This window comes from Solea solea, chromosome 10 (genome assembly GCF_958295425.1).
Source record: "Solea solea chromosome 10, fSolSol10.1, whole genome shotgun sequence".
NCBI classification, from domain to species: domain Eukaryota; kingdom Metazoa; phylum Chordata; class Actinopteri; order Pleuronectiformes; family Soleidae; genus Solea; species Solea solea.
In genome coordinates, this window is record NC_081143.1 from 20,657,317 (window position 1) to 20,684,017 (window position 26,701).

Sequence of the window (26,701 nt, forward strand, 5' to 3'; positions counted from 1 at the left end):
CAACAAAGGCTTTACTTCTTAATCTACTGTTAAATTCCCAAGACCTGAATGAAATTGGAAAAAGGTTTAAAATCCATTTCCGAATATTTTCCTGATAAGAAACAGGACAAAGACAAAGGACAGCGATGTATTTGGAGAGTCCTTTGAACCCTGTTTGATCAGCCACTGTGTGACTTTGTGCACACACGCATACAGTTTTGCTGAAATGAAATCATTTTCTTGGAAAGCAAAAAGATAATATGAGGACAATGTCAGTATGTGTAATCTCAGTGAACAAAAACACAAATTATGCTCATTATTATTTTGTTGTACAACAAATAAGTGTTCCCGCAGTGAAACTTCTTTATACGTGACTGCATCTGTATGGACAGTGTTTAAATAGTGGTGGTGGTGGTAAATCGGGGTTAAAGGTTGAAAATGACGGTATGTAAAAGAGACAGTCAAAGAGACACACACACACACACACACACACACACACACACACACAGACAGAGACAGACAGAGTGAGAGACGTTTTATTGAGGGGGAAAAGTGAGACTGTTCACCATGGATTTATCACCTGCGGCTCTGATCCTGTGCTCACTATTATGTTCAGGTAATAAATCTGATTTATTTTTATCAATAGAAAACCATCTGCCACGTTTTGCAGGTTTTGGCAGATGTGTTGTTTCGTCCCAACAGATTCATTTTTTCCATCTTCTTTAAGTCTGTAAAAAAATTTTTTTTTGTTTTTAACCCTAAAATAATAAAAGAATGAAGCCTCTTTCATTCCCACTCTGCACCTGAACTTCTGTCCTTACACCGTGTTAGTTTTGTAGGAACAGCGAGCAAAGTTTGTCACTTCATCATCGTCTCTGTCACAAACTGCAAGAATCCGGACGAGCAAGTTAAAGGAGCATGAGTAATACTTAACTGGGGTCTGCTTTCTTTATCATAGACATGACACATGTTCTAGTGTTGCTATAAATGTGACACAAACTGGTGCCTCAGTATACAAATCAGCAGCAGTGTCGTCCATAGTTCAAGAAGAAGACTATTGTCCCAGCATTGGCAGGAGAGGACGTCCTCTTTTACAAGAAGACATGAAGACAAAAATAGAGAAAAGATTCAAAACATTATTGTTTAAACACACGCCCCTCTGTTTATACATTTAATTGAAAAAAAACTTACTACTGATGTGTGTTTGGGGGATTAAGCGGAATAAGGGGGAGAGTTTTATTAGTACAATGTTTAAACAGACGCTCCACTCTCTAAATGTCCAGAGATCAAACCAAAACTCTCTGCAAGACTTCAGTTTTTTGGGCGTTGGAATAAAACCTTTATAATTTATTTTTTACTTTATATTATATTTCAATTCTGTCTTCTTTTTTTTTGCTTTGTCATTAAATAGCACTTTTGTTCAGTCTGTGTGTTTGCTCAGGTTGTTTGCTCTGGCTCAGTGTTTGTTTACACTGTTTAATCCCATGCCTGTCTAAAGGTTCAGAGAGTTGGCTGCGTGTGTTCTTGCATGCATGTGTGTGTGTGTGTGTGTGTGTGTGTGTGTTGCTACCAGCTGTAATCTCTTTGTACAGTTTCTGGCCAGGCTCCTGTGATCTCAGTGGAGCCCCGAGCTGTGACTGTGCGTCAGGGGGAGTCTGTCAGCCTCAGGTGCCAAGTGGGCAGTGGTGCACGGCCAATCCAACTGGAGTGGAGGAGAGCCAACAGCCCAGCATTACCAGGTCAGGAGTAATAACATGTACACATAAGCGTTGCATCTTGACAACATTGCTATCTGTGAGGAGAAAATGAATTCTGTGGGGTTTTTTTTTCCTCCTGCAGACAATGCTAAGACTGGTCCCGATGGCTCTGTGCTGACATTTGTGAACAGCAAATCTGGCAACCAGGGCCAGTACACCTGTGTGGCATCCAACTCTGCAGGCCGCAGCAGTGCCACCGCTGTGCTGAGTGTTAAATGTGAGTGTGTCTTCACACTTTAGTATCTCTATCTCTAGTGTGTGTGTGTGTGTGTGTGTGAGTGTGTGTGAGTGTGTGTGACCCTTCTTGCTGTTCGGCAACAATGTAAGCCACCGCACCATCTAATGACCACCTCTCGACCGTCCATTTGGAAACCAGATTCCATTTGTGATGTGACGACTGTTTGCCACTTGGTTGAATGTATAGACAAATCCTCTCTCTCTCAGATCCTCCCAAGGTGCGGGTGACACCTGCAGGGCCCCTGCATGTCAAGATAGGAGACCCTGCGTCAGTGGCGTGTCGTGCCACAGGCAGGCCGCGTCCCAATATAAGTTGGAAACGGCAAGGCTCCACCCTTCAGCTGTTTACCACCGAATCTAATGGCGCCAACGGCATACAGGTGAACGCATGCTCCAATAATATCAAAATTCTTTCCCACGTTGTAATTGAATTCATATAAAAGGCGACAATTATAACCTTTTTCCTCAGTGGGCTGCAGTGCGTCCAGAAGATGCGGGGGTTTATATCTGCCAGGCGGAGAGCACTGAAGGGGTGGCGGATGTAAAAGTTGAGCTCATTGTTGAGGCAGGACCGGGAGTACCAGTGGCTAAAGTGAGCACTACAGAGATGACAGTGGTGGAAGGACATGCAGTCACAATGTCATGTCAGGCCAGTGGTAAGTCAAGTCAAGTCAAGGCAAGTCAAGCCAAATTTATTTCTAGAGCACATTTAAAAAACAACCAAGGTTGACCAAAGTGCTTTACAACATAAAGGTTATAAAACATTAAAATAGTGACGTGTCCGGGTTGTCTATATAAAAGTGATTTAAAATTTTCCATGGTGGGGGGCAGATTTAATTTCCATGGGTAACCATTTCCAAAGATTAGGAGCAGCTACAGAAAAGGCCCGATCGCGTCGGGAATTTGGCACATCTAACAGCAGCCACTTATTAGACCTCAGAGCTCCAAGTTCCGAGAGGTGAGATGGTGCCAAACCCTTAATAGCTTTAAAAAACAAATCAAATTTTAAAATCAATCCTCAAGCGATTAGGAAGCCAGTGGAGAGAGCGCAACACAGGTGTGAGGTGGTCTCTCTTCTTTTTTCCTGTGAAAAAGGCGAGTGACAGCGTTCTGGACCAGCTGGAGTCACTGGACAGATGACTGGTCTAAGCCAACATACAGAGAATTACAATGTTATAAAAGCATGCGAGGGAGATAGGCCTTGACCTTGGCGATGAGAGGCCAGAATACATATATATCTTTCAGTGCCGCTGTGTCCTTTTTTCATCTCCACCCTCCAGGTTCCCCACCTCCTGACATCACCTGGTCCAAGCTCAGAGCACCGCTGCCATGGAAACACTCAGTGAGTGGTGGCGTTTTGACACTGACCAGTGTGGGCCGCCAAGACTCGGGACAATACATTTGTAACGCCACCAACATACACGGCTACAGCGAGGCATACACGCAGATGGAGGTGGAGAGTAAGTGGACGGCAACACAAATACTGTTTATGCACGTTCTTTTGTCACCGCACCGGTTTAACTATTGTCTCCGTCATGCAGCTCCTCCATATGCCACCTGCATGCCTGACCAGGTGAGACTTAAGGCAGGTGAGGCCCTGCAACTGCAGTGCCTTGCCCACGGCACTCATCCCATTGAATTTGTGTGGAGTCGGGCAAGCAGGGCGAGGCTTCCCGCAGGATCAATTACCACAAAGGACGGAAAGCTGTATGTAGCCCATGTTCAAGTGAGTGACAGTGGGACATACACGTGTGTGGCCACCAACCACATTGGCTCCAGTGAGGCTGTGGCCAGAGTCAATATCAAAGGTGAGCTGTCATTTAATCGTGTTTGACCGTGGTAAAGTCCACCAAAAATAACTCATATCTAACTTTTCCCTCATTCTTTCTCTCCTCCTTTTGTCTCATTCAGCTTAATCCATTGTGTCGGATTTGTGTCTGTGCGATGCATTCCCTGCATACATGCATTCATCCCTGTTGAAATGGATAATAATACTGCAGAAAACAGAAAATGATATTTAATACAATAGAACATTTTGATGTGTGAAGGTGAAGGCTAGTTGTTGTGCATGTCGGTTAATTTTATACTTTTATATAAAATCAATACAGTTGCTGTTGTCGCTTCTCTCACACATCATCCTCTGGAAAGCTTTTCTCACCTGACTGAAATGCCTCTGCGCCCCTTTGCGTCTTCCTCCCTCGTTTACAATGCTGCACTTTCAAAATTGAAAGGAGGGCAAAACAAATAAAAGTCTGATATCATAGAACGTCTTGATTTTGCCATTGAATTGCATTCTGTGTTTGCTAAAGGAAGATTCATGGGGCGGATTTTCTTTAATGACAGACAAAACTTGCTGTTTATTTGCTTTTTACATGGGTCACAGGTTTGTTATTTTCATAAATAATTTAAACAGACAGACATCACTCAAGCCTGTATAAATAGACTTTTATTCAAGTTCTTTTTCTTTACTTTCCCCCCCAGATTGGTGACTTAAAATGACTTAAATAGGAAAAGATTATAATATACTATAAAATTATTACTTACTTTTCTTAATGTGTATTCAAAATGCATTTTTTTTTTAAATGTAAACCAGTGGGTATATATTTAACCACATGGTGGCAGTATGAAGCTTTCCGGCACTTATGTTGTCCTCAGGCCAAAGACCAAGCAATCTGAGCCCTCACACCCTTGATATGTGGAGGGACAGATGCAGAAAACAGTTTTTGTTTTTTTTGTTTTTTTAAAGCGAAAACATCTGGCTGATCATTACACCCCTCTGTGTAAACATGGACTGAACAGGCAAAGTTCAGTTTGATCATGCAATTGTGTTGCAAAACGATGCACTGACGGCTTTTCTGGCTCCATAAAAATCTAAAATATCTATGTGAGATACTGGCTCGTCGTTTGGGGGTCAACTGCTGCAGGAGAAGTTTGGAGCGAGAATGACAACATTTCCAACTGTGCTGCCAGAACCGAGGCTCTATCTGCTGTGTGCGACCGTGGGCCTCCCTCATAAAACTCCCAACCTCCACTGAGTAATGGGCTTCACTTTTTTTTTTTTAACTATTCCTTTTTTAACTATTCCATCTATCTTTACAAGCATCTTCAAAGCTGGGGAGGAAACATCTGCCCTGTGTCACCCCGCTCCACCCCCTCACTTGACAGAGCAGCCAATGGAAGATGAAATGCAAGCATGACAGAAGAAAGTCCACACACACACACACATACAATTGAAGTGATAAAGAACCACTGAGTTGGAAAAGCGACTCAGACTGTGTCAGTGACAGCAACAGGAAAATGTAATTCATCACCTCTGATCCCCTTCTTTCCATGTTTACGCCTTTGTATACATGATAACTTAATGTGAACATATGCTCTCTAATGGAGTCTGAGATAAACAGAGAGTCCAGAGGACGTTCCAGCACACACACACACACACACACACACACACACACACTGTTTGTCCATATTTCAAAAGCATTATTTTAGTTTACATTACTGCAGAGCACACAAATGTGCTACATTTACTATGGACCACACATTTCTCATGATGGCCTCAAGTAGTGAGGAAAGACCAAGGTGCTTTACACAATCAAATAAAATCTACTTAGAAAATCTACTTAAAAAAACAACAGCAACACAGTTAAACCTAGTTAAGCCGTAGTTAAACATCCATTTTCACTGTATTACAGTAATAAGTCAAACTGTTTTGGATAAGGACAAGCGTGATAGCCTTTGCAATACCAACATGGGAAAACCAAGTCATTCAGGAAGGAACCAATGAGGTGAGCACTTCCTGTGGAAGTGACAGGTGGAAAGGGGGCGCCTGTCAAGCCTGTTGCTATGGTTTCCACCGGATGAACTACTGAACTCCTGATACTGTACCTGGCGGCAGCGGTCTGTAAAATCAACACTTTCCGCAGGCAGACTTATGGGTGGATACAGAGCGGAGGTTCCTGTTCTGTGCTGGAAGCAAAACCTATCATGTCCTGCTGTTAATCTGAGCTCACAGTGTGTGTGTCAATGAAAATTCTCTGTTTGGATGGTGAACATTGTTTTGTGCAGACCCATCCGTCTGTGAAAATAACTGTTGACAGGATGGGCTATGCCCTGGCTCAAATAGGTCACACAGGAAAGAAATGTAGGGCTGCATAACACTGACAAACCATTTTTCTTGTCAAATTTAACGACATACGTTGATCGGCCACCTTATATGGTATGATAAAGCTCAACAGTTTGGTAAAACAGGAGCATTTAGTCAGCCAATCATAGGGCAGCAAGTTCAAACTGGGCATCAGAATGTGGATGAAAGGAGATTAAAGTGACTTTTAATATGGCATGGTTGTTTGTGCCAGATGGGCTGGTCTTATTACATTTTAGATGCTGATCTGCTGGGATTTTCACACACATTCATCTCGACAGTTTACAGAGAATTGTCCAAAAAAAGAGAGCATTTCCAGTCAACAGCAGTTTTCTGCAAGAAATGCCTCATTGATGCCAGAGGTCAGATTCGAATGACCAGACTGGTTCAATACAACTCGTTTTCCCAGTAAAAGTCATAATAACACAGTTACTAATTCACGTAATGTAAAGTAATGCTGAGTGACAACTGCGTTATGTTGCAATTTGTTTGTTTTTTGTTCTTTAGAAGCTATCTTATAATGATATGCACACACAGCAGGTCATGAATACAGTAAGAGATGGGAGATGTTTTGCTTTGAAACTTTGAAACTTCTGAAAATGACAGCTATTCTTGTTTCAGTGAGGTGCACTTGATTGTAGTTTGATTGCATTTACAAAAGTATGACAGTTTATAAATGTGTTGTGCAACCTTTTTCTTTTACCACAAAGTGATGGACATCAACACACAGAGTACATAACATATAACTAAGTATTGACTGATGACCTTTTGGGCAACAAGGCACAAGATAGGTGTGTGACGGATGGACACGATGCATGACTTAGAGACAGTGGCACCTTCTAAAAGACAGGGGGTGGAGGTGGCCAGAGATGCCACCTTTTTTTGCACCACACTCTAGCATTTGTGTATTATATTTGTAACTTAACTTGATATGTTTCTTCAAATTCAAAGGTGACTTTTTGAAGGCCATTATTTCACAATGAGTGGGCATTTCATTCGATATGAATGGTCTTTTACGCCCAGTGATGAGCCAGCTTCAGCAAACCTGGTGACAGAGCCATCTACAGCTCTGGCAGTGAAAGTATCAAACTCATTGAAAATATGTAGTGAAGTACAAGTGGAAGTAGGAGAGAGAGAGAGAGAAAACACTCCAGTAAAGTACAGATACAGCATTTTAGGTACAGTAATGAAGTAGTTCTACTTTGTTACTATACATCTCTGAAGGTGGCAGAGATGAAGACGCTGTAAGACGAATTTTTGTCGAGAGTGACCAGGAAGGAACAGGATAAAGAAATTTGCGGGACATTTGAGGGACAGCTCACATGGAACAATTTGGAAATAAAGTAAGGAGAGGCAAGGTTGTGATGCTGCCGGGCAGGAGGAAAAGAGGATGTTGTGAAAGAGGACACGAGGGCAGTTGGTGTAACAGAAGAGGACACAAGGGAGAGGACAAGAGGCAGGCATGCGAAGTAGACAAGAGAATGTGTGAAGATGTTTGTAATCACTTCCCTAAACTTCCAACTTTGACATTTGTGTTCTGTTTGCTGTAAAGCTGTTCGAATATAAAGACACACACTGTCACAAGTACACAAGTAGTTGACATTATTTTGACACTGTGGTTGATTTTTGCACAGGGAGCGTTGACACTTTTTTTAATTTCACTTGTTTTTGCCACGTCTGTGTTTGGCTGCATGTGCATTTTCACAACTTTCTCATCACCAGACGCCTGAACTGACGAGACAAACATTTCCTGCCGTGAAGCAAATATCGAGAGGGTTGTGAAAAATGCTGGTTTTAATCAGGTTTGTGGACCATGACAAGGTCTTGGGATATTTTTGATCACACTCAAGAGTAAAACCAGTTCTCTATAAAAAAAAACAGCACCCTGTTTCAGTTTGGTTCTTGCTGCTTTTTGCCACAGCAGCAAATCAATGTCACCTCTGCACTGGAAAGTCAGACCACATAATAATCACATGTAGTGTTAACACCTTCTTACAAGCCTGCTCTTCTTTGTTAGCAATTTTGTTTGTGGCGTCAGAAGGAAGCCTCTCGAGGTTGGCGGAAAAAAACCCGAGCGGCACTTCTGGTTAAAAATAACGCAGTATAAAACCAAGCATGCAGAGTGAAAGCCACAGATGCAACACGCTTGGTACAATGTGTGCAGCACATCACTTCTTTCCTGCTTGTCAAATCCAACAACATAGAATATTAGATTTTTGGAGTGATTAAAATAAAACAGTAAATTTTTTGTGTGACCTGCCATCAATCCTCATGGCATCATTAAGTGAAAACGTGATTTTTTCTTTTCCATCCACAGTCAGACCAGATGGAATAATGTGGGAAAGCAAGCTGCCTCCAACAAACCTGGAGACAGACACAACATCACTGTGGGAATTGAATAAATGTGAGAAAAGTGGAGAAAGATGTAATAAAACAAGAAGAAAAAAGTGATGACACCAGAGGGAAAGAGAGAGAAGTCACAATGTGTTCAGAAAGGATGTCGTGGGGGGGGGGGGGGGGGGGGGGGGGGCATTTGAGTCGGCTGTGCTCTTACAGTATATGAGAGTTGAGCAGAGTGGCTCCAAAACCACTGTGGCTCACCTCAAACTTTAGAGTGTAAACAGCAACCGTGTGTTTATAATCAATTTACTCTTTTTCCATCAGGGTAAGAGTGGTAAGTGTGTGGCTCTGGGCACGAACATTTATACATCTGTCAGTGTTATAAAGCTTTATTCCACAACATGAACAACCAAACAGAAGCAGCATGATGCAACAGCAGAGCAACTTCCGCTCACAGCGCGACATGGCAATCGATCCTTTCACCCTCAAAAATGAGTGTGATGATTCAATTTGAAAATAAATACTTTGACTTTGTACTTGACAACATCTGAGTGATATTTCATTTTTGAAATTGATTTCAAACTCTGCCATGACCCATGGGGTGGGTAATGTCCATGTGCCGCATGATTGATTGAAGAACGCAGTGAACACGCAACTTCTCCGTCTGATAAGTCAGGTTAGGCCGTGGCTTCAAGACTACAGGAAGTTGGGAAGACACTTTTCTTGTCTAATGTCTTGTTTCTCAGTGTGTGTCCGTGTGCGTCTGTTGCAGCAATAGCTGTTTACACATGGACAGACGTTGCATAAGTACAGTAGTGCGTCAGGGTGGAAATGTGGTCATGGGAGAGTGTTTCATTGGAGCAAATGAAAATGTGTCACACATGCGCATGATCATGTGAAAGTCACAGCTTGAGAAGGAACTGACATGTGACAAAAACCACTTGTTGTTTTAATGACAAATTATTATTTTTTTCATTTGACAGGCCACATTTTTTCCCAGGCACTTTGTCCTTTTAGATGACTGAGGGTCACGATGGGCAGACGCTCACTGACTGCATGTGAGGGATTCATGTCCGGCGGCTTCAGCCATGACTGCATTCACACACACACACACACACACACACACACACACACACACACGGATATACAAACTCACACATATGTATGTAGTGTACACATGTGTATGCACATACTGGCTAAACCTTTCCATACAGAAACACTGAAGTAAATGATGGCACAGCTGCAGATTCAGTCATGATCACTTTTCACAGCCTGACACACTCACAGAAACTCAGAGAGTGACGGATATGCTTCACACACACACACACACACACATAAACCAAGGTTATTATAGTTAACGAAAACTAACGAAATTAACTGATATGAAAATAAGAGTTAAAAAAAAAAAAAAAACGATAACTAACTGAAACTGAATTGTGTGTTTATAAAAGAAACTAAAATTGGAGAAAAAATGTGCTCAGTTTTAGACTTAATTTCGTACAAACCTCTGGTCTTTTATCTGTTTTATTAATTTAATTTATTTTGCTCATGTTTTTCCAGGATTGAGCTCCTGAAACACCTGGCTCACAAACAATGTGATGTGTTATCATTATTATTATTATTATTTATGTTATGTTCATGTGTGTCTTTAGTCTGTAGGCATTATTTTTTTACCTGACTGCACACTAACTGCATCCAATCCAAACAGTATTTCACACATTTTCTTGTAGACTGTTATATTTGATTCAGGGATGGTTGCTCATCTGTCCTAATACACTAAAATGGTATTATTGGGTGCTAATGAATAACTAATGAAGAATTCACGCACGAATGCACATAGAGAAATATCTGCTTTGATTAAGTTCTTTGCTTATAAAGATGCTGGTGAGGCACATGAACTTAAATACTCTCTCTTCCTCTTCCTGCTCACATGCACCAGTGGTTTGTCTCTGTCTCCACACATATGCTCATTTGTCCTTATATGTCTGGCCTTCTGTCTGCATGAATATGACACAAATCTGACTCCACGCTTAGGAAACCATGGCACAGAGTCAAGGAGAGACTGACGGGAGGAAAAGAGGTCATATCAAGTAGCATTTATCTCACTGAGTGTTTGCATGTATATGATACTTAACTCGTGCTGGAAATTTCTGATGCTGTGTGCGGCAGCCACAGTGTGTTGTTTGGGTCACTATGGCAACAGAAGCCAGTGCCTTGTTCCCTATCAGCTATTCAATATAACATGCAGCAGGAAACTGATCATTCGCACCTACAATTAAGTGTAAAATGTGGTAAGATGCTTACAACCCATTTTTACTCTTTGGCTTTTATCTGTATTTATGCTTCCTACAGTATTTTATTGTTTTATTGTTTGTTCTTAGGTCTATTAGGTCGCACATGTTTACATGTTATTTGTTTTAGTTATCTCTGATGTACAGCACTTAGTTTCAGCTGTTGTTGTGCTTTATAAATAAAGTTGGATTGGATTGGATGACAACTGGCATCATCACTCTCTCACATGTGGGAAAAAGTAAAAACCAAAATCTGCTACTCTTACATTATGCTACTTCAGCCGCAGTTGACTAATGTCTTTGGTTTGTCCTCCTCCCATCTGGATGCTGTCCTCTTCTTCACAGCTGCTGCATCGTGCATCTTTGTTTTGGGGGTTAGTGACTCCATATTTAACTTATCAGTGTTTCCAAAACCTCCAAAACACAGGAAGTCAAGTGTCAGGAACAAACTGTCTGCATTAGTGACCTTACCAAGGGAACTGGCCTAATACCTGCAATAGTAAATGAATGTTATTTATAACAAAAAGCCAAGAGTCTGACTCACTGTTTGTGGAGTTACAGGTGACGCACAACAAGCACATCACCTGTTTTATTTCCACATTGTGTAGCTGCTCCTACATCAGAGTTTGCAATAACATCTGCAATTCTGTTGCACACCCATCACTGGAATTAGGAAGTTGCAAACCACTCAGTTACACAAATGACCATTTTGTTGTCTTCATCTGAAAGTCCTTTCTTTTGCAACGTGAAACTTCATTCTCAACTTTCTTTTTCCACAGCGAAACCGCCCCTTACGTATACTTCTCACACACAGTGGGGCCCTTTGCGCTGCAGCCATTTTTACAGGTCGCTGTCAGAACATCACAGGTGTAAATTTATCAAATGAATGATGTTCAGTCACGTGCAAAGGGCTGATTTGAGGTGACTCACAGATGGACTATGAAACGTATCTGATTCAATCATTAATCCAGGTGATTGGCAACAGTGCTACCAAGTATCTGGTTCTTTGGTTCAAAAAAAGGTCAAAGGTCTGCGCCTGTATACGCAATGACCAAAAATGCAACAGTGCTGGACAAATAATTTCTCAGAAACCAAGTGAAAATAATCATGGTGTAAATGATGTTCCTCGCCTGCACTAACACTAACACTCCTGTACAAACACGGAGGCCCATTTTTCTCTGTTTATCTGTTTGAAATGAACCACCGTCTGAAAGACACTGAACTTCTAACGCAAAACTGAAACCACTATAAACTGCAGTGGTTTTTGACAGAAAAATCAACAGTGACTGAGAGGGATGGGGTTTAGTTTACAGTAAGTCGTGGCAAGTAGTGAATTATAGACCCAAACCAAAGAGACCACCAATCTGGCCAAACATATTTATATTTTTTTTTAGCATGATCACATTTCCAGGAACGGTTTGTATTTTGTTCACGTTTGATAGTAATCTGTTGATCGTGTCTGCTCAGAGCTTCAATGTCTTTAAAGATGATAAAAGTTTCCTTGCAGGACATTTTTCCTGCCTGTGAGAAAATGCTCAGAGTTGTCAGTGGGACTGGGTGAAAGGCTGAACTTTGAGGGGGAGACAGAGAAAAAGTAGGAGGAGGTGGAGAAGGAATTGGGGGGAGTAGAGGGAAACGCATATAAGATTACTTACTGGCAAAATACAAGTAAAGGAGCAGCTGTTTAGATTGAGTGTTAGTCATCGTCTCTGTTCACCCCCTCCTCTCTTTCACTGTGTCTCCTGAGAGTGTTGTGAATAGCTCCTGAAATAGAGGCCACTGGAGCGTAGAGGAAATCGTGAAAGACGGAGTGTGGACGGGGGTGGTGGTGGTGGTGGTGTGTGTGTGGAGGGGGGAAGCCTGGGTTTGTGTGTGTGTGTGTGTGTGTGTGTGTGTGCAATGTGATACGGGGCCAGTTTGAGAAACGTGTTCACATGGAAAGATATGGAGTGAGAGAAGAGAAGAAGAGAGCATGAAAGAGAGCTGTGGCGGAGGGAAGGCCACAAATAAGTGAAGGGGAGGACAGCAGGGAGAGAAAGCAATGTGAGTGAGTGAGTGAGCAAGAGAGAGAGAGAGAGAGAGAGAGAGAGGGAGGGGGAGTAAGGGGAGAGCAGGGCGTGCTCAGACTGAATCAGAGGGAGGAAGAAAGCTGGTGAAGGTTCACTATTATTTTTCCTGCCACTGCATGAATATCCTTTACAAAAAGGAATTTATCTTGTCAATGGATTTACTCTTTTAACTCTTTATCTTTGGACTCTTTTAGTGGAAATACTTAGTATAACTTTTGGTGAAGTTGTCCAAGTTAATCTTTGATTACTCCGACACCAACCACATTTACAGTTCATTCATTGTTCTGGCAAAGTCACCGTCTGTGTGGATTATTCTCTTTTGCCTTTGACATGGGGATCGGTAAGGAGCTACTCATCCTGGGTAAGTCTATGAATGAACGCACAGTGTACGTTGTCACATGTGTGTGTGTGAGTGACCAGATGATGTGGTCCAGAAAAGAGAAACACAAAGTTTAAGACGTGTAAGATGTCAGTTGATGCACTTCTGCTTTTCAAAAGACAGATGTTTATATTGATTCAGGCATTCATTTCGTCTTGTTGAATTAGTTCAACTGCTAGTATGCTCCATCACTGGCTACGCTCCATAGATTTGACAGGGGAATGAAAGCTTTATTTCTAGTTTGCATGGGTCATGGGTCATGGGTCATGGGTCATGTAAACCCTGTCAGACGCACTGAGGACCCTGTAGAACAACCTCTGTCACTGGACAGATGCTGGGTTGTCAGAGAGCAGCTCTTCTGGCTCTTAGAGCAAATCACACTCAAAGCCTGATTCACTTGGGTCAGGAAGAACCTCTTCACCGTCACCACAAACCTTCATACAGTGGTTTTCATACAGATTTCAGATCAGCATCACCTTTAGAAATGAAGCTTGGTTTGTACTGAGTTTTGTATTAACAAAAAGATGATGTTGAATAGTGTACCTAATAAAGTGGCTGGTAAGAATATTTAACACAGTTACACTAGTCAAAGGTGGACAGAGTACTGAAATACTTCTACTCAAAGGTACCACTATTTTTGATCAATTTGAATCTCCTACACCTAGGCAAAGGTGTCACACTATGTGAGCGTTATTATGGCTGAACTATATTATATATATATATATTATAAGTATGCCAGCCTTTATTTATATAGAACTTTTAAAAACACACTTAGTGTAGGATTTGATCTGTGGGGATTGTTATACCAGGAAAGCTTGTAACGTAATCAATTTGTTCTTCGAAGTTTATAAAGTGATTCTTCCTCTTTGACCGTCGAGGGCATGCCGCTCCATTAGTGATGTGACGTTGCGCTAACCGCAGAAGCGCATCATCGCCTGTGGTTTTGGGTTTTTAGGAAAAACTGTAATTTAAAACTAAGTATTTTCGTCACAATATTGTTTCCTTGACACACAGGTGATTCATATTTGCAGCAACACAAAAATGCTTTTCTTTAAAATAGGAGGACAATATATGTATATACATATATATATATATATCTATGATTATAGCATTACTATTATTATGAAGATTAGATTATAGCCATCAGAGAGGGTCCAACAAAGTAGAGTTTGTTCAACTAATCGGTAAATACTTTGCAGGAATTTTGATTGAATCAACAAGAATTGAGTTGAATTGATGAGTTGAATGACAAACATGAGACCTGACTGCACTTATTATAGCTTTTCAGGAAATGAATCAAGCCTTTACCAACACAATTTGCCTACTGTCTGTGTGGTGTGAAACACGTATTTGTGAACTGAGGCAGAAGCCAAATAAGTTTCTGTTTCTCTCAGGCCCAGATCATGTAATGCAACAGGAAGAGAGAGAGAAAGAGAGAGAGAGACGCAGGGAAACGCAACACACGGCTCACAAACACAATGTGAGACAAACGTCACATACAGCGAGGATAGTTTCTCTCACGGATAAAGCATTCTTTTTTTTTCTCCACCACTTTGCGTATACTGATGAATGAACCTCGGCAGCGCATGAAGCCGGCCCTTGTTTCTGTCTGTCTGCAGTTATCTGCTCATGAAGTGGGATTCAATCACACACACAGACACACACAGACACACTCACTGTCACTGACAAACTGTCTGGTTCTCCTGTTACTGTGAGCGCTCCAGCCTGGTCAGACAACAACAGAGGGCTCATTGTGTTCAAGGGAGGGGAAACCCATGGTTTTTTTTTATATATATATATATATATTTTTTACTCATTCCACACGCAGGAGGTGCTGATTTCTTCTGGCACTCCTGAGTCAAACAAATGTGACTGACATGTGTCTGGCAATGTGGCGCTGAAGTTGTGGGAGGAAGAAGACAAAATCACACTCAAATGTGCATATATTGGATAACCAGCCTATTCAAATGGCGGCACGTGGGCCACATGTGGCCCAAAAGCAACCTCTTAGTGGTCCAAAACAATGAGGGAAAACTACTTCTCTGGTTCTCTGGTTCCCTCAAATATTATTCACACATAATTTCCTAGAGTAGCACTGACCATGCACTGATATTTCTCTTAATTCAGAGAAACTAAGGCTGTTTCTAAGGTGTGCACCCTTTTGATTTTATGCATTTTAAAATGCACCTGGGTTAAATTTATTTTAGATTTTAAAGAGAAACGACTGAGACGTCAAAGGACATTTTATTCTGGTTCAGTTCTTTTATTTTTATGTGTTTCATACATTTGCGCTGGTTTTAAATTTTAAAAATCGGTTTGAAAGTGTCATGGAACAGCAACACTTAAGCCAACCCTGGTTGTTTTTAAACATGCTTTAGAAATAAAGTTGTCTTGACTTGACATTAGCAGTTAATTCCTAAGCCTATGACCTTAACCATCCAAATCGTAGCCCTAAATCGTAGACCTGTGCATTAAAAAGCGAATTGCTGTAAAAGTGCATGTAAAACCCACATTCACACACACAGTCTAATATGCAGAATGGTGTGAAAAGGTGGGTAACAGCAAGGTAACGCTTTGAGTTTCATGAATACTCAACTTACGCCACCATCTTGGGGGAACTTGGGCTACACAAAGGCCCCTTCTGTGCAAATGGATGAATAAAGGTTAACAAATGGAGCAGGTGGTACTTTGTCTCACTCGTCATTGTAACTATAAAATTCGATTAACTGGCCTCTTTCTTCCCCCCCCTCAGGCTTGATGTGTATGCTGGGGAAGTGTTTCTCTGACTGTCCCCGAGGATTCGGCTCAGTATTGGGCAAATGTGTTGGTAATAATCTGCCATGACCTCCTATTTTAACAATCGCTCTCCCTCCTCTGTGACTGGACTCAATCAGAGAATTTGGCATTTTAACACCGTTCATGAAAATGAAAATAATAATAATCATGAAAATCAAAAAGGTTAAAATTTTACCAAAATGAAAAGAAAACAGCTAAAAAGCCTGCAGTGCTTTCTCATCACAGTGGACAGAGGGAATAAGAGCTGAAAAGAGACTGCCATCATATTTTATTGCATATTGTCCTCTGTGCTTATGTTTTTTTGTTGTTTTTTTTAATTCAAATCTATAGATATTAATGAGTGTGATGAAGACGGATGTGGGAATAACACAATGTGCTTCAACACAAATGGCAGCTACTACTGTCAGTGCGAGTCTGGCTTCAGAGACGCTAAGGGGCAGGTGAATTTCACGGAAGATAGTGGACAGTGCCAAGGTGAGTGTGTGTGTGTGTGTGTGTGTGAGAGAGAGCGAGAGATGGTGCACTTAAGTTCTCCAGTCCTTCTCAATGCTATCATATTCCTTCAGATGTCAACGAGTGTCTCGAAGAACGTGGAATCTGTGGCCATGGGGCTTCTTGTTCTAACCAGATTGGGAGGTACTATTGCACCTGCCTGTTCGGGTTCATCAACTCAAGCAGAAGCACTAAAGGCTGCATAGGTGAGAAGAGTCTACGTTGACGTTACCACAAGGTTGTGCTTGGAATTTGCAGAGAACACAAAAATACAGGGTTTGGACTTTCCTCACCATTGCCGCAGTATGCAGGCAAGGGTTTATTGGTTTTCAAAGTGTTTAGATGGCCGTGTTTTGTTTAGAGCCTACTGAATCCTAATGCAAGAGTGTGAGTGGGCATTTCTGTGTATCCTACCTTCAGTGCAATTTTATCCCCGTGCAATAGTCAAATTCTGTGCAATAATTGCATATTTTAATTTAATTTTATTTTATTATTTGTTTCTTTATGTATCCACAGCCATTCTGTTCTGTCCTTTGTAACATGTGTGCTACTGCACAAGTGAATTTCCCCGTTGTGGGTTCAATAAAGTACAATCTAATCTAATCTAATCTTAAAAAGACAGATTCAGCTGACAGGTCTATGTACTCTGACCTTGACCACAAAACCATATCCTGCCTCCGGCTGGTTCTTATCAAACTTTACCAAGAAAGTTAGACATCAAGTCTTTTACATCTTAAATCAAGCAGCATTGGTAGACTGCCAAGACCTCACTTACAGCGATACCTGGTCTCTAATGGGCTAAAACTATATCTGTCGTAGTCAGTGTTTGTGGATGCTCATCCATCTGTTATGTCTCTGCTCATTGTCCTTTAACAGACATAGACGAATGTGAACAAGCTAACATCTGTGGAGAGAAAGGCACGTGTAAGAACACTGACGGGAGCTACCTGTGCGAGTGTCCGGAAGGATTCACCAATTACGGCAACGAAAGGACTCTATGTTCAGGTTAGTGTAGGCACACACTGTTCCGCTTCATTCACTTTTGTTTCCTCATATTAAAAAATCTATTTCCTCACACTAAGTGTCCTAAATACAGCTTCCAGTGCATTGGCTGCAGTTGGGTTGTGTTTGTTTGGCTTCCCTGTTGCCATGACTTACGGTTTCATGTTGAATGATTACGTGTGCCTCACAAGATAACAGTGAGGATCTCTGTCCAGTGCTGCTGTGTTGCTTGCTCTGTAGAAAGTATGCATACTTGTCTGCTCTCTGTACTTAATACTGTGATCAACTGTGAAAATCACATGGTTTAATGTTGTACGATGTTTTGCTCCACGTAGAACTTGACTGTGACGACTTCAGTGCTGCAAGTGGGCCAACACAGGTACGCTACGTGTTGACTTATTAGCACAACGGAAACACTGCAACAACAATCAATAAATAAACTGTATCACAAGGGTTTCAAGACGTGGCGTTGTATGAGATACTGACACATTGTTAGCTGTCTGAAATACAGACACATACTCTCATTGACAACATGGCTACCAGCAAGAACTCAAGGAAAAACAATAGTCTCACCTGGTAGCATCTATGTCTGCTTAAGTATATGATATCTGAGAAGAAATGTGCTGCCTTATCTCACTTTTAGATCGCCCTTATTGGATCTGTAAACTAAAGTTTGTAAACCTACGTCTCTGGCTTTTAGCTTGCAGGGACTCAGGGAGCTGCTGGTCGACTGCTTCACCCCTTAAAGCTACAGGTGCTCATTTCCTCTATCCCATAAGAGGCAAATTGTGACATTTTAAATCAAAGACCAACGTTTGAGTACCACAAATATAGTGCAAATTCTAATTCAATAATAGTTAGGCCCTAACTTAACACTTTTAAATGTGGTTAAATCAGCAGAACTAATCTTAATCCCAAACATAATCAATCGTAAACTGAAACGGCTATGACATACATAGATTATTCATATGGCGCCTACAAACACATTTGATCTTTATAATGAAAGCAGCACTGAATGAACACTTCCTGTCAACATAATTGTGAAATTGACGCATTTCTCTTTACAGTTTGGTGTGGGTGAGAGAGTGGATTAGAAAGTGACACAGACTTCAGTTTCCAGTCAGAAAAGACTAATGATGAGGAAAACACAAGATACAGACTTAAGATACAGACCACAAGATTGATATTCCTCTGCTAAGGAGAGGGTTAGGCAGAGTGCTCACAGGTAGAGAGACGTAGACTTAAAGTGTAGTTAGTAATTGAGTTATTGATTCTGAGTTTATTTTTGTTGAGTAAGAATTTTGTTATTTTTCAAGTTTTTTTTTTTTATTTCCTGACAAACCATTTTCCTGCTGCGGCGTTCCAAAAATAAAACCAGCAATCCAAATATCATTCCGGCTTTTTGGGTCCCTAAAATCTGGTTCTCCACAATGGCAGTGTTGTCAATGTGTGTCAGAACCTCATACAACTGCACTTCATGAAACTTTTAAACACTTTAAAACTGTCCCTCAGAACAGTATTTATTATTGCATTGTTCTCAGGGTCAGTTATAGTACAGCAACCCAGTGCTCAAGTGTTTTGCTAAACAGCGTTGTCTCTGTTTCATATATGTGAGACCACAACTGTGGCCCTGTAGGGTTTAGTATGTGAGTTGTAGTGTAGGACAAGCTGAATGGTCTCATTATTCTCTCTGTCTCTCAGTCGCTTGGAGGCTTGGCAAACATTTTATCCATGATGAGACACAGCTGTTTGTCTCTCTCTAACCCAAATGCTACATTTGATGAGAGGCTTAATGGAGATGCGCTACTGGAGGTCAGAACATCAGATGAAACACACACACACACACACACATGCACACATGTATACATGAAACGTGTACGATTGTTAATCTGTCTGCTTTATGCTGCAACAGAGAATTTTAACAGCGACTGATGCCATCCTTTCACCTGGTCATGTGGACAGCAGTGAAGGTGTGAGCGCATTGCTCAGTACACTGGAGAACTCCATCATGCTCATCGGTCCTCAACTGAAAAAGAACCTGACCAGGATGGGGACTAATGAGACAGGTAACAGTCGCAATGCGCACGTCTCTAGTAATGAGAAAAGTGTAACCTCACTGGCCTTTTCCCTAAATAAGAATGATAAATGCATGAATGTTCCTGTTTCACTGTGCAGTCTGGTATTTGCATTTGAAACGAGGCATTTTGCTTGTTCAGATGCAGAGATTGTTGTTCAGAGAGGGGACATCCGGCCCACTGGACCAATCCATTTGACCAATGACAATGCAACACTTGACACTGACTGGGAAACAGCCACGGGGACTGGAAAATATCCTGGTAACCTCTTTTTCTCTTCTCTTGCACGGTCTGCCACGTCTGCACATGAAAGACAGTCACACTTCTTATTGTTTTGTTCAGGCTTTGCTCTGGCCGCACTGTTGAGCTACAAGAACCTGAAGAGCTCAGGTGAGAGATCTTTTGAGGAGCTCAAAGGACTTGAAAAAGATGGCGTGGATCCCTCCATTCGGATCTACTCTCGAGTTGTGTCTGTCCTGGTCTCTAATCCCTCCACTCAACATCTGCGCCGCTCTGTTAACATCACACTCAGACATGTGGAGGTAGTCCCACCTGTCCCACAGTCAACAAACCTGCTTATTTTGATTGTTGCAGTCATAACAGTTACATTGGAGTTATAAATAAAACATACAGTCTGTGACATAATGTCTTGTTTTTGTTAATTAGGACACAGACGCGTCCCTCGAGGTGAGCTACATCTGTGCCTACTGGAATGAGCGAGAGGCCTGGTCCACAGATGGTTGCTATCAGCAGTCCTCCAATGCCTCGCACACTGTGTGTACTTGTGAACATCTGAGCAGCTTTGCAGTACTCATGGCCCTGTACCCCATGGAGGTAAGACACACACACACACACACACACACACACATACAGTGACCTCTATTAGGACACTGCATTGACCTCCATTTATTTGGACAGCATAACCAAAGCCGGATTTCTAACCAGTCGATGCCGAACCCTTAAACTAACCCCACATCACATCTTAATCCTAACATGGACCATTTCCTCAGAAATGAGGTTCTGCCTCATTAGGACCAGGCTTTGGCCCCTATGAAAACTGCTGGTCCTGATGAGGTCAGCGTTTATCCCAGAAAAGGTCCTATTTTGGACAAAAAAGGACACAAACAAACACAGTTTTGCACAGCTATTCCTCTGAGGGCATTGCATTGACTTCCATTCATTTGGAAAGCCCTAACCTTAATCTAACCACAATTCAAATCCTATTCAAATGACCCTACCTGAACATTTGATTATAACAACATGTGCCTCAGTAACAAAGCATTTAGTATCATTTGAACAGTCCGTTCGAATGACTGATCAGACGTTCTCACGCACATTAAATTAAATTAAACTAAAACACACTTTAAACAATTGGCCAAATGATTACAAGCTGTGTAAGAGGTATCACCTCTGGCGATGCACCTATCCTATCACTCTCAGAAATTCTGTTTCTGTTTGCAGCTGTTAGACAAATCTGCTTCCTCTCCCTCACTTATGTCATTGTAAACACACACACATCGGTGCAAAGCAAATGATAACCGCATGAGTCCAGTACCAGTAATCACACCGGGATCTGACGTGTCTTTTCTTCCGTAGCACCCGTTTGCGCTCCAGATGGTGAGCAGGATCGGGCTGATCATCTCCGTAGTGTGTCTGACACTGTGCATCCTGACGTTCAAGTTCTGCCGCTCCATACAAGGGACGCGCACCACCATCCACCTGCACCTGTGTGTCTGCCTCCTCCTGGCTGACATCATCTTTCTGGCGGGCATTTCACGAACTGAACCTGTGGTATGTTTGGAGAAGCAAATAATCACTTCAGTTACACAGAGGGCAACAACCTGACCGATGGCTTTAGTCTAAATAAGAATGTAGTTTCATTCAAGGGATCTATTCCACTAATCTTCCTGTTCTAATAATATAACACACCACTATTGGCCTATTACAGTGACATATCACTGTGGTGATCCGGAGGCACAAGACGGAAAGAAAAATATTTAAAAGTGAACAAAACCCACAAGTCGTGGAAAATGGAGCGAGATGATACTTATTCAGCAAATATACAGAAGTAAAATTGTCGGAGAGATTCATTTGAATTCGGATTTTCATACCTTTTACAACACTGTGTGTTACGCTGGAATTTCACCAGGTTCATTTTAACAATAATGCGTGTAGCCAGATATTTGTCTGCTTTGAAAAGAATTGTTTCTGTTCAGGAAAACTGTAGCTACACCATGTAAACCGGTGGTAACATTTAACAATAGTACTCACATCTACACATTTGCACTGACAATAAGTTTGTGATCAGAACATTGTGAAATTTCTAAGGATATTGCTACTTCTGCTAAAGTCAAGGATCTCTTAATGTAGTCTTTGCAAATGCTGTTACTCTCATTTCCCCTTCTCTTTTCTCTCTTATTTTATCGTTGTTCCTGCCGTTGTGTCACATCACAGGGGGGCTGCAGATTTGTTGCTGCCATGCTTCATTATTTCTTCTTGGGCGTCTTCGCCTGGATGTTGCTGGAAGGTGTGCAGCTCTACCGCATGGTGGTCCTGGTCTTCAATGCCAACATTCGTCCACTCTATCTAATAGTCATTGGCTACGGGATGCCCCTTGTCGTCGTCGTCGTTTCTGCGATCATTAGACCGAACAGCTACGGCACAGACAAGCAGTGAGTGAAAGAGATAGAGAGAGTGTGTGTGTGTCTGTGGGTGTTTCATTGCCTGCACTTGTGTTTGTGTTAACAATTACATCAGTGGATTACATAGAGCAGCTCCTATCTACAGTAGGTCTGTGACGACATGCAGAAACCCTTTCTCATGCACATGTTGTAATTTCCCCCTGAATAGCTGCTGGCTGTCCGTGGAAGATGGCCTCATCTGGAGTTTCTTTGGCCCTGTGTGCCTCATCATCATCATCAATGTCCTCTTCTTCATCATCACGGTGTGGAAGCTCGCCCAGAAGTTCACCAGCCTCAACCCGGATCTGTCCACGCTCCACAAAATTAAGTCAGTCCGTGTGGTTTTTGTGTTTCCTCTCCTGCTGTTGTAATGCGTGAAGTAATACAGTACGATACTCACACCTGCCCTGTTGCACAATCAGACAGTTCACACATACATTTTTACAGAAATGGGACAGTTTTGGGGGATAAACTCATGGAAAGAATGTGTGAGTTTTGTGAAGGGAAAAATGTGGCGAATGTTTTCATAGGACTGACTCTGCTCTCTGATGGGAATAATATTGAAGGGGCCCCCCCAACCCAGAACCTGTCCAAAGCATGCAGATGTATACTATAAATTTTCGGTTGCGGTTAGAAAACGTGAAATGTGAGCTTACCATGGAGCCAAAGCAATGTCATTTTGACAGGAAACTGCACGGATCATGTCCAAATCCACAGACATGTATAACTGGCAGCATACAGTATATACCCTACCAGGCTCTTGTCGGCTGTGTTCATAAAAAGAGAAGATGGTGGATCGGCGGCAGTGCCTGAGATACCAAAAACAGTCGGGGAAAACGCAAACAGGCGAGAATTTCAGCAGAAGCCCAGGGATCCCGAGAGACGGCAGGCTCGGGTCGCCGCCACAAAACCGCGCATAGAAGACAGAGTGATGAGAGCCAACAGGCAACAGATTCTTCTTGTGTGGAGATCACGTCATATCAGACACGGGAGCCAACGCGCACTTTCTTTCATACCTTGTTTATTTAAGTTTAAGTAGAGTATAGGATCAGAGATTTAAATTATGTCAAAAGTACTGCAGCGTTTTCCATACTTCACCACCGGGGTCATTGCAAGGGGTCAGATAGCTTCGGGTCTGTCTCTGTTTATTATTGCAGATGCTTTTCCTGCCACCACGGTGGGCAGAAACAAACCGAGTCACCTCTGTGTGTTGAAAGCAAAGAAGTCTTTCAGTTGTGCAAAGCTCAGTGGACATTTGATTATTTTCAAAACCCATGCTGTCTTTATCTTTCTTTCAAGGGGGTTTTTCCAGTTACAGAACTGACTGGCAACTGAGTCATTTGTGTGTCTGGGCTCTTGATAACCTTTCATTTTCATTCTTTATCATTCCTTTGCCCACGTGTTTCCTCTGCAGAGCATTCACAGTGACGGCTATCGCGCAGATGTGCATACTGGGACTGATGTGGGTGTTTGGGGCCTTGCTGTTTGAAAAGAGCCGAACAGCAGAAGTGGCAGCGTATATCTTTACTATTCTGAACAGCCTACAGGGAGCGCTGCTGTTCTTCATGCACTGCCTGCTGTCCAAACAGGTAGAACAAATAACTGGAGTTGATTTTCCAACACACCTTCAAAGTGCTGTATAAAGTTGTATTCAATTGTTGAAGAGCCAGTGTGTGAAATTCAGCAGAAACTGAACTAACCCTCAGCTGCAACATCTTCAGCGGTCGATATTGCTTTAAAAGAGTTGAGTAAAAGAAATGCATTGCAGTGATACGAGTTTCCAGAACTGATCTTCTACTGCCCTCTGCAGGTGAGAGATGAGTATGCCCATTTCCTCTCCTGCATCTGCACGCCACAGAAGAAGAGATACTCGGACTTGAGCAGCACCAATCCCTCCAGCAGTCAGTCACAAGTAAGCATGAAGTGATCGCATATATATATATATATATATGTATATATATATGTGTGTATATGTGTATATGTGTATATACATATAGAGTAAAGTCACAGTATGTCTTTCACCATTGCATACAAATATTGTACAGTACAGTCTCATCGTCATTTTTCAAACATGTTTTTCTGTTGTTGTTTTTTTCCAGGCTTCAAAAAGTGCGCAGCACACTGGGGAATCGCAAATATAAACAGCTCTGTCCTTTAATCATCCTCAAAGAGTAAGCTAAGTTAGCCCTTATTTGAAAGATTTGGGTCATTTAAAATAACAACAACAATAATAATAATAATAATAATAATCATAATAATAAATTCAGTCATTATTTACCTCACCTTAAAGTCAGGGTTAGCGGTTTCACCAACCTGAGGGATTGGGACAAAATTACCATGTCTTCAAGAAATAAGAAAAAAAGCAGTGACAGTGTCTCAACCAGTTTTGTCCTCGATGAATTCTTGTTTTTGTTGTTTTAATGATTTTGATGTTCAGCTGTGTTGAGTGCAAAGGCCATAGCGTAGGATTCACGTCACTTTCTGCGACCCTTTTAGCCCTGAGCGTTCAGTTTGTTGCGTCGAGTTGCAAACATATGCGTATCACTTAAATGATAGAAGAACGTATACTGATAATGACTGAATTCTTATTTCGATATTTGCTGTATTCCCATTGGTTCAAAGTAATACTGATTTAGAGCATTTATTTTCAAGTGTCTACGTTGTGCAGGCTGAACAGTAAATATGATTAAAACGCGAGCATACACTTTGCTTTATTGTTTCATACAAGTGTTTGTTGTAAATAAGATCGCGTGGGCTTCTGTTCGCTGGAGCGTCACAGAACAGAAGCCTTTCCATGTACTGTATTTAACAGTATGCTGTATTGGTAAGAAACCGATGATTCATGATGCCTATTGCCAATGAAGTTGCTCCGATTGCCTCTCGTTCCTCCTGTGGCCTTCTGTGGGGATTTTTACATCTGATATTCTTGATTTTTAAACAAAATAAGTGGATTTCTTCAAAGCACTTGTGGCTGTTTTTTTTAAGTTTTTTTTTAGAATCTAGATAGATAGATAGATAGATAGATAGATAGATACTGTATTGATCCCGAAGGAAATTCAAGTCAATTCAAATCTATCTTGGCTTCTGCCTCCTGAGCTGTGCCTTTGTCCACGAAGTTGTACATGGACAATTCACAAAAACAGACCCACCCCTCTGATAAGCGTGCAGCTTCCTGCAATCAAACGGTGTTTATGGAGTAAAATGTTCTTCTAATAACTTCAAGCCTCTGCCTTCACACACTGTCGGTCACTGTGCAGTGTTACATTCCTGAAACGAGAGCTCCCGCCGTTTTGTTGGGGGTCTAATGGGAGATGTTCGGACTTGAGTTTTATTATTTTATTGCACTTTGTCTTTGTCCAGCACATCTTCACTTACATGGTGCACCGGATAATCCCGTCCCACGTACACACGACCAGTTCACATTTGGTAATGAGACAAAGATTAGTTTTTCTATTATATACAAATTATTGGGACCTTTTAAAATAATAGAGAATTGTTTCCCCCTTTCATATTAGGAGTGTTTAGTTTGTCACTGAACTGAAGTCTGGTTTGTGAGTGTGACTGGCAACCATATTGTGACCATTGTTACTGTTTGTTCATGCATTTCAAAAAATGTATATTTATGTGAAAAAGCTACTATATGCAATATGCAGCATTTTGTGAATGTAAGATTGTGAGATTCCTATTGTCTTGAGTTTACTATACTATATGATCTAGTTTGAAGCTATTTTTCTACTTTTTTTCAAAGTTGTTGTTTGGTACTATGTTTATTTTAGGAATATGCAGCAGAAATTGTTATTAAAATGTGTTCTTGTACTTTGTTTGAAAAACGTGTGTGTGTGTGTGGTTAATCAACATTAGTCTGCAGCAGATAGCAGACATATAAATGAAAAGCACCTAAGGGATATACTGTATACTATATGAAGTAATGGATGAACAGTTCACGCATATATGACTAATACCTTCATCAAAGTTTATCACACACTCCTGTTGGTATTTCTGTGGTGAAATCAAGCATCAGTGTATAATTAATTGACTTCAGTGGACTGTGTGCTTTATAATTAATGATAAAACATAGTTATTTAAACATATTTACATTATGACACAGACTCCAGTTAAATTACAGTTTGTAGTTCAAATGAAACACATTCTATGTATATATGTATATATATATATACATATATATATATTTACATATATATATATATATATATATATATTATCCATGTATATATAAATGGTATTTTCTTTCTTCTACATCTCCATTTACAACTCCAAAAAATGTTACTGAGGTAAAAGTGTCAGACTTTTTTGTTTTGAGCAGCGACTAAATTACATTTCTAGAAAGTAAGCAACCCCAACACTACAATTTCACAATTACATTTTGTTTGTTTTGGAAATTTTTTGACACCTCGGGGTGGGGTGGGGGGGGGGTGAATCAATCCGATTCAGACAATCACAG

General features: G+C 41.3%; 2 protein-coding genes across 2 annotated transcripts; both read left to right on the plus strand.

The window, feature by feature from the left end:
- Positions 1-453: 453 nt before the first annotated feature.
- On the plus strand, positions 454-4,239 carry LOC131467144 (basement membrane-specific heparan sulfate proteoglycan core protein-like). The gene is made up of 8 exons (XM_058640876.1): positions 454-595; positions 1,572-1,718; positions 1,819-1,953; positions 2,181-2,353; positions 2,443-2,629; positions 3,254-3,433; positions 3,515-3,781; positions 3,885-4,239. Exons 1-8 carry the CDS (start codon positions 547-549, stop codon positions 3,887-3,889), a joined length of 1,143 nt encoding a protein of 380 aa, XP_058496859.1. The 5' UTR covers positions 454-546; the 3' UTR covers positions 3,890-4,239.
- An 8,627-nt stretch (positions 4,240-12,866) lies between these two features.
- Positions 12,867-26,069, plus strand: LOC131467472 (adhesion G protein-coupled receptor E1). The gene is made up of 17 exons (XM_058641408.1): positions 12,867-13,175; positions 15,946-16,020; positions 16,320-16,463; positions 16,556-16,687; positions 17,358-17,486; positions 17,819-17,862; positions 19,185-19,295; positions 19,396-19,549; positions 19,700-19,819; positions 19,901-20,100; positions 20,225-20,392; positions 21,155-21,349; positions 22,013-22,230; positions 22,409-22,567; positions 23,654-23,828; positions 24,050-24,151; positions 24,339-26,069. The coding sequence occupies exons 1-17, from the start codon at positions 13,145-13,147 to the stop codon at positions 24,378-24,380; spliced, it is 2,199 nt and encodes a 732-aa protein (XP_058497391.1). The 5' UTR covers positions 12,867-13,144; the 3' UTR covers positions 24,381-26,069.
- The last annotated feature ends 632 nt before the right edge of the window (positions 26,070-26,701 follow it).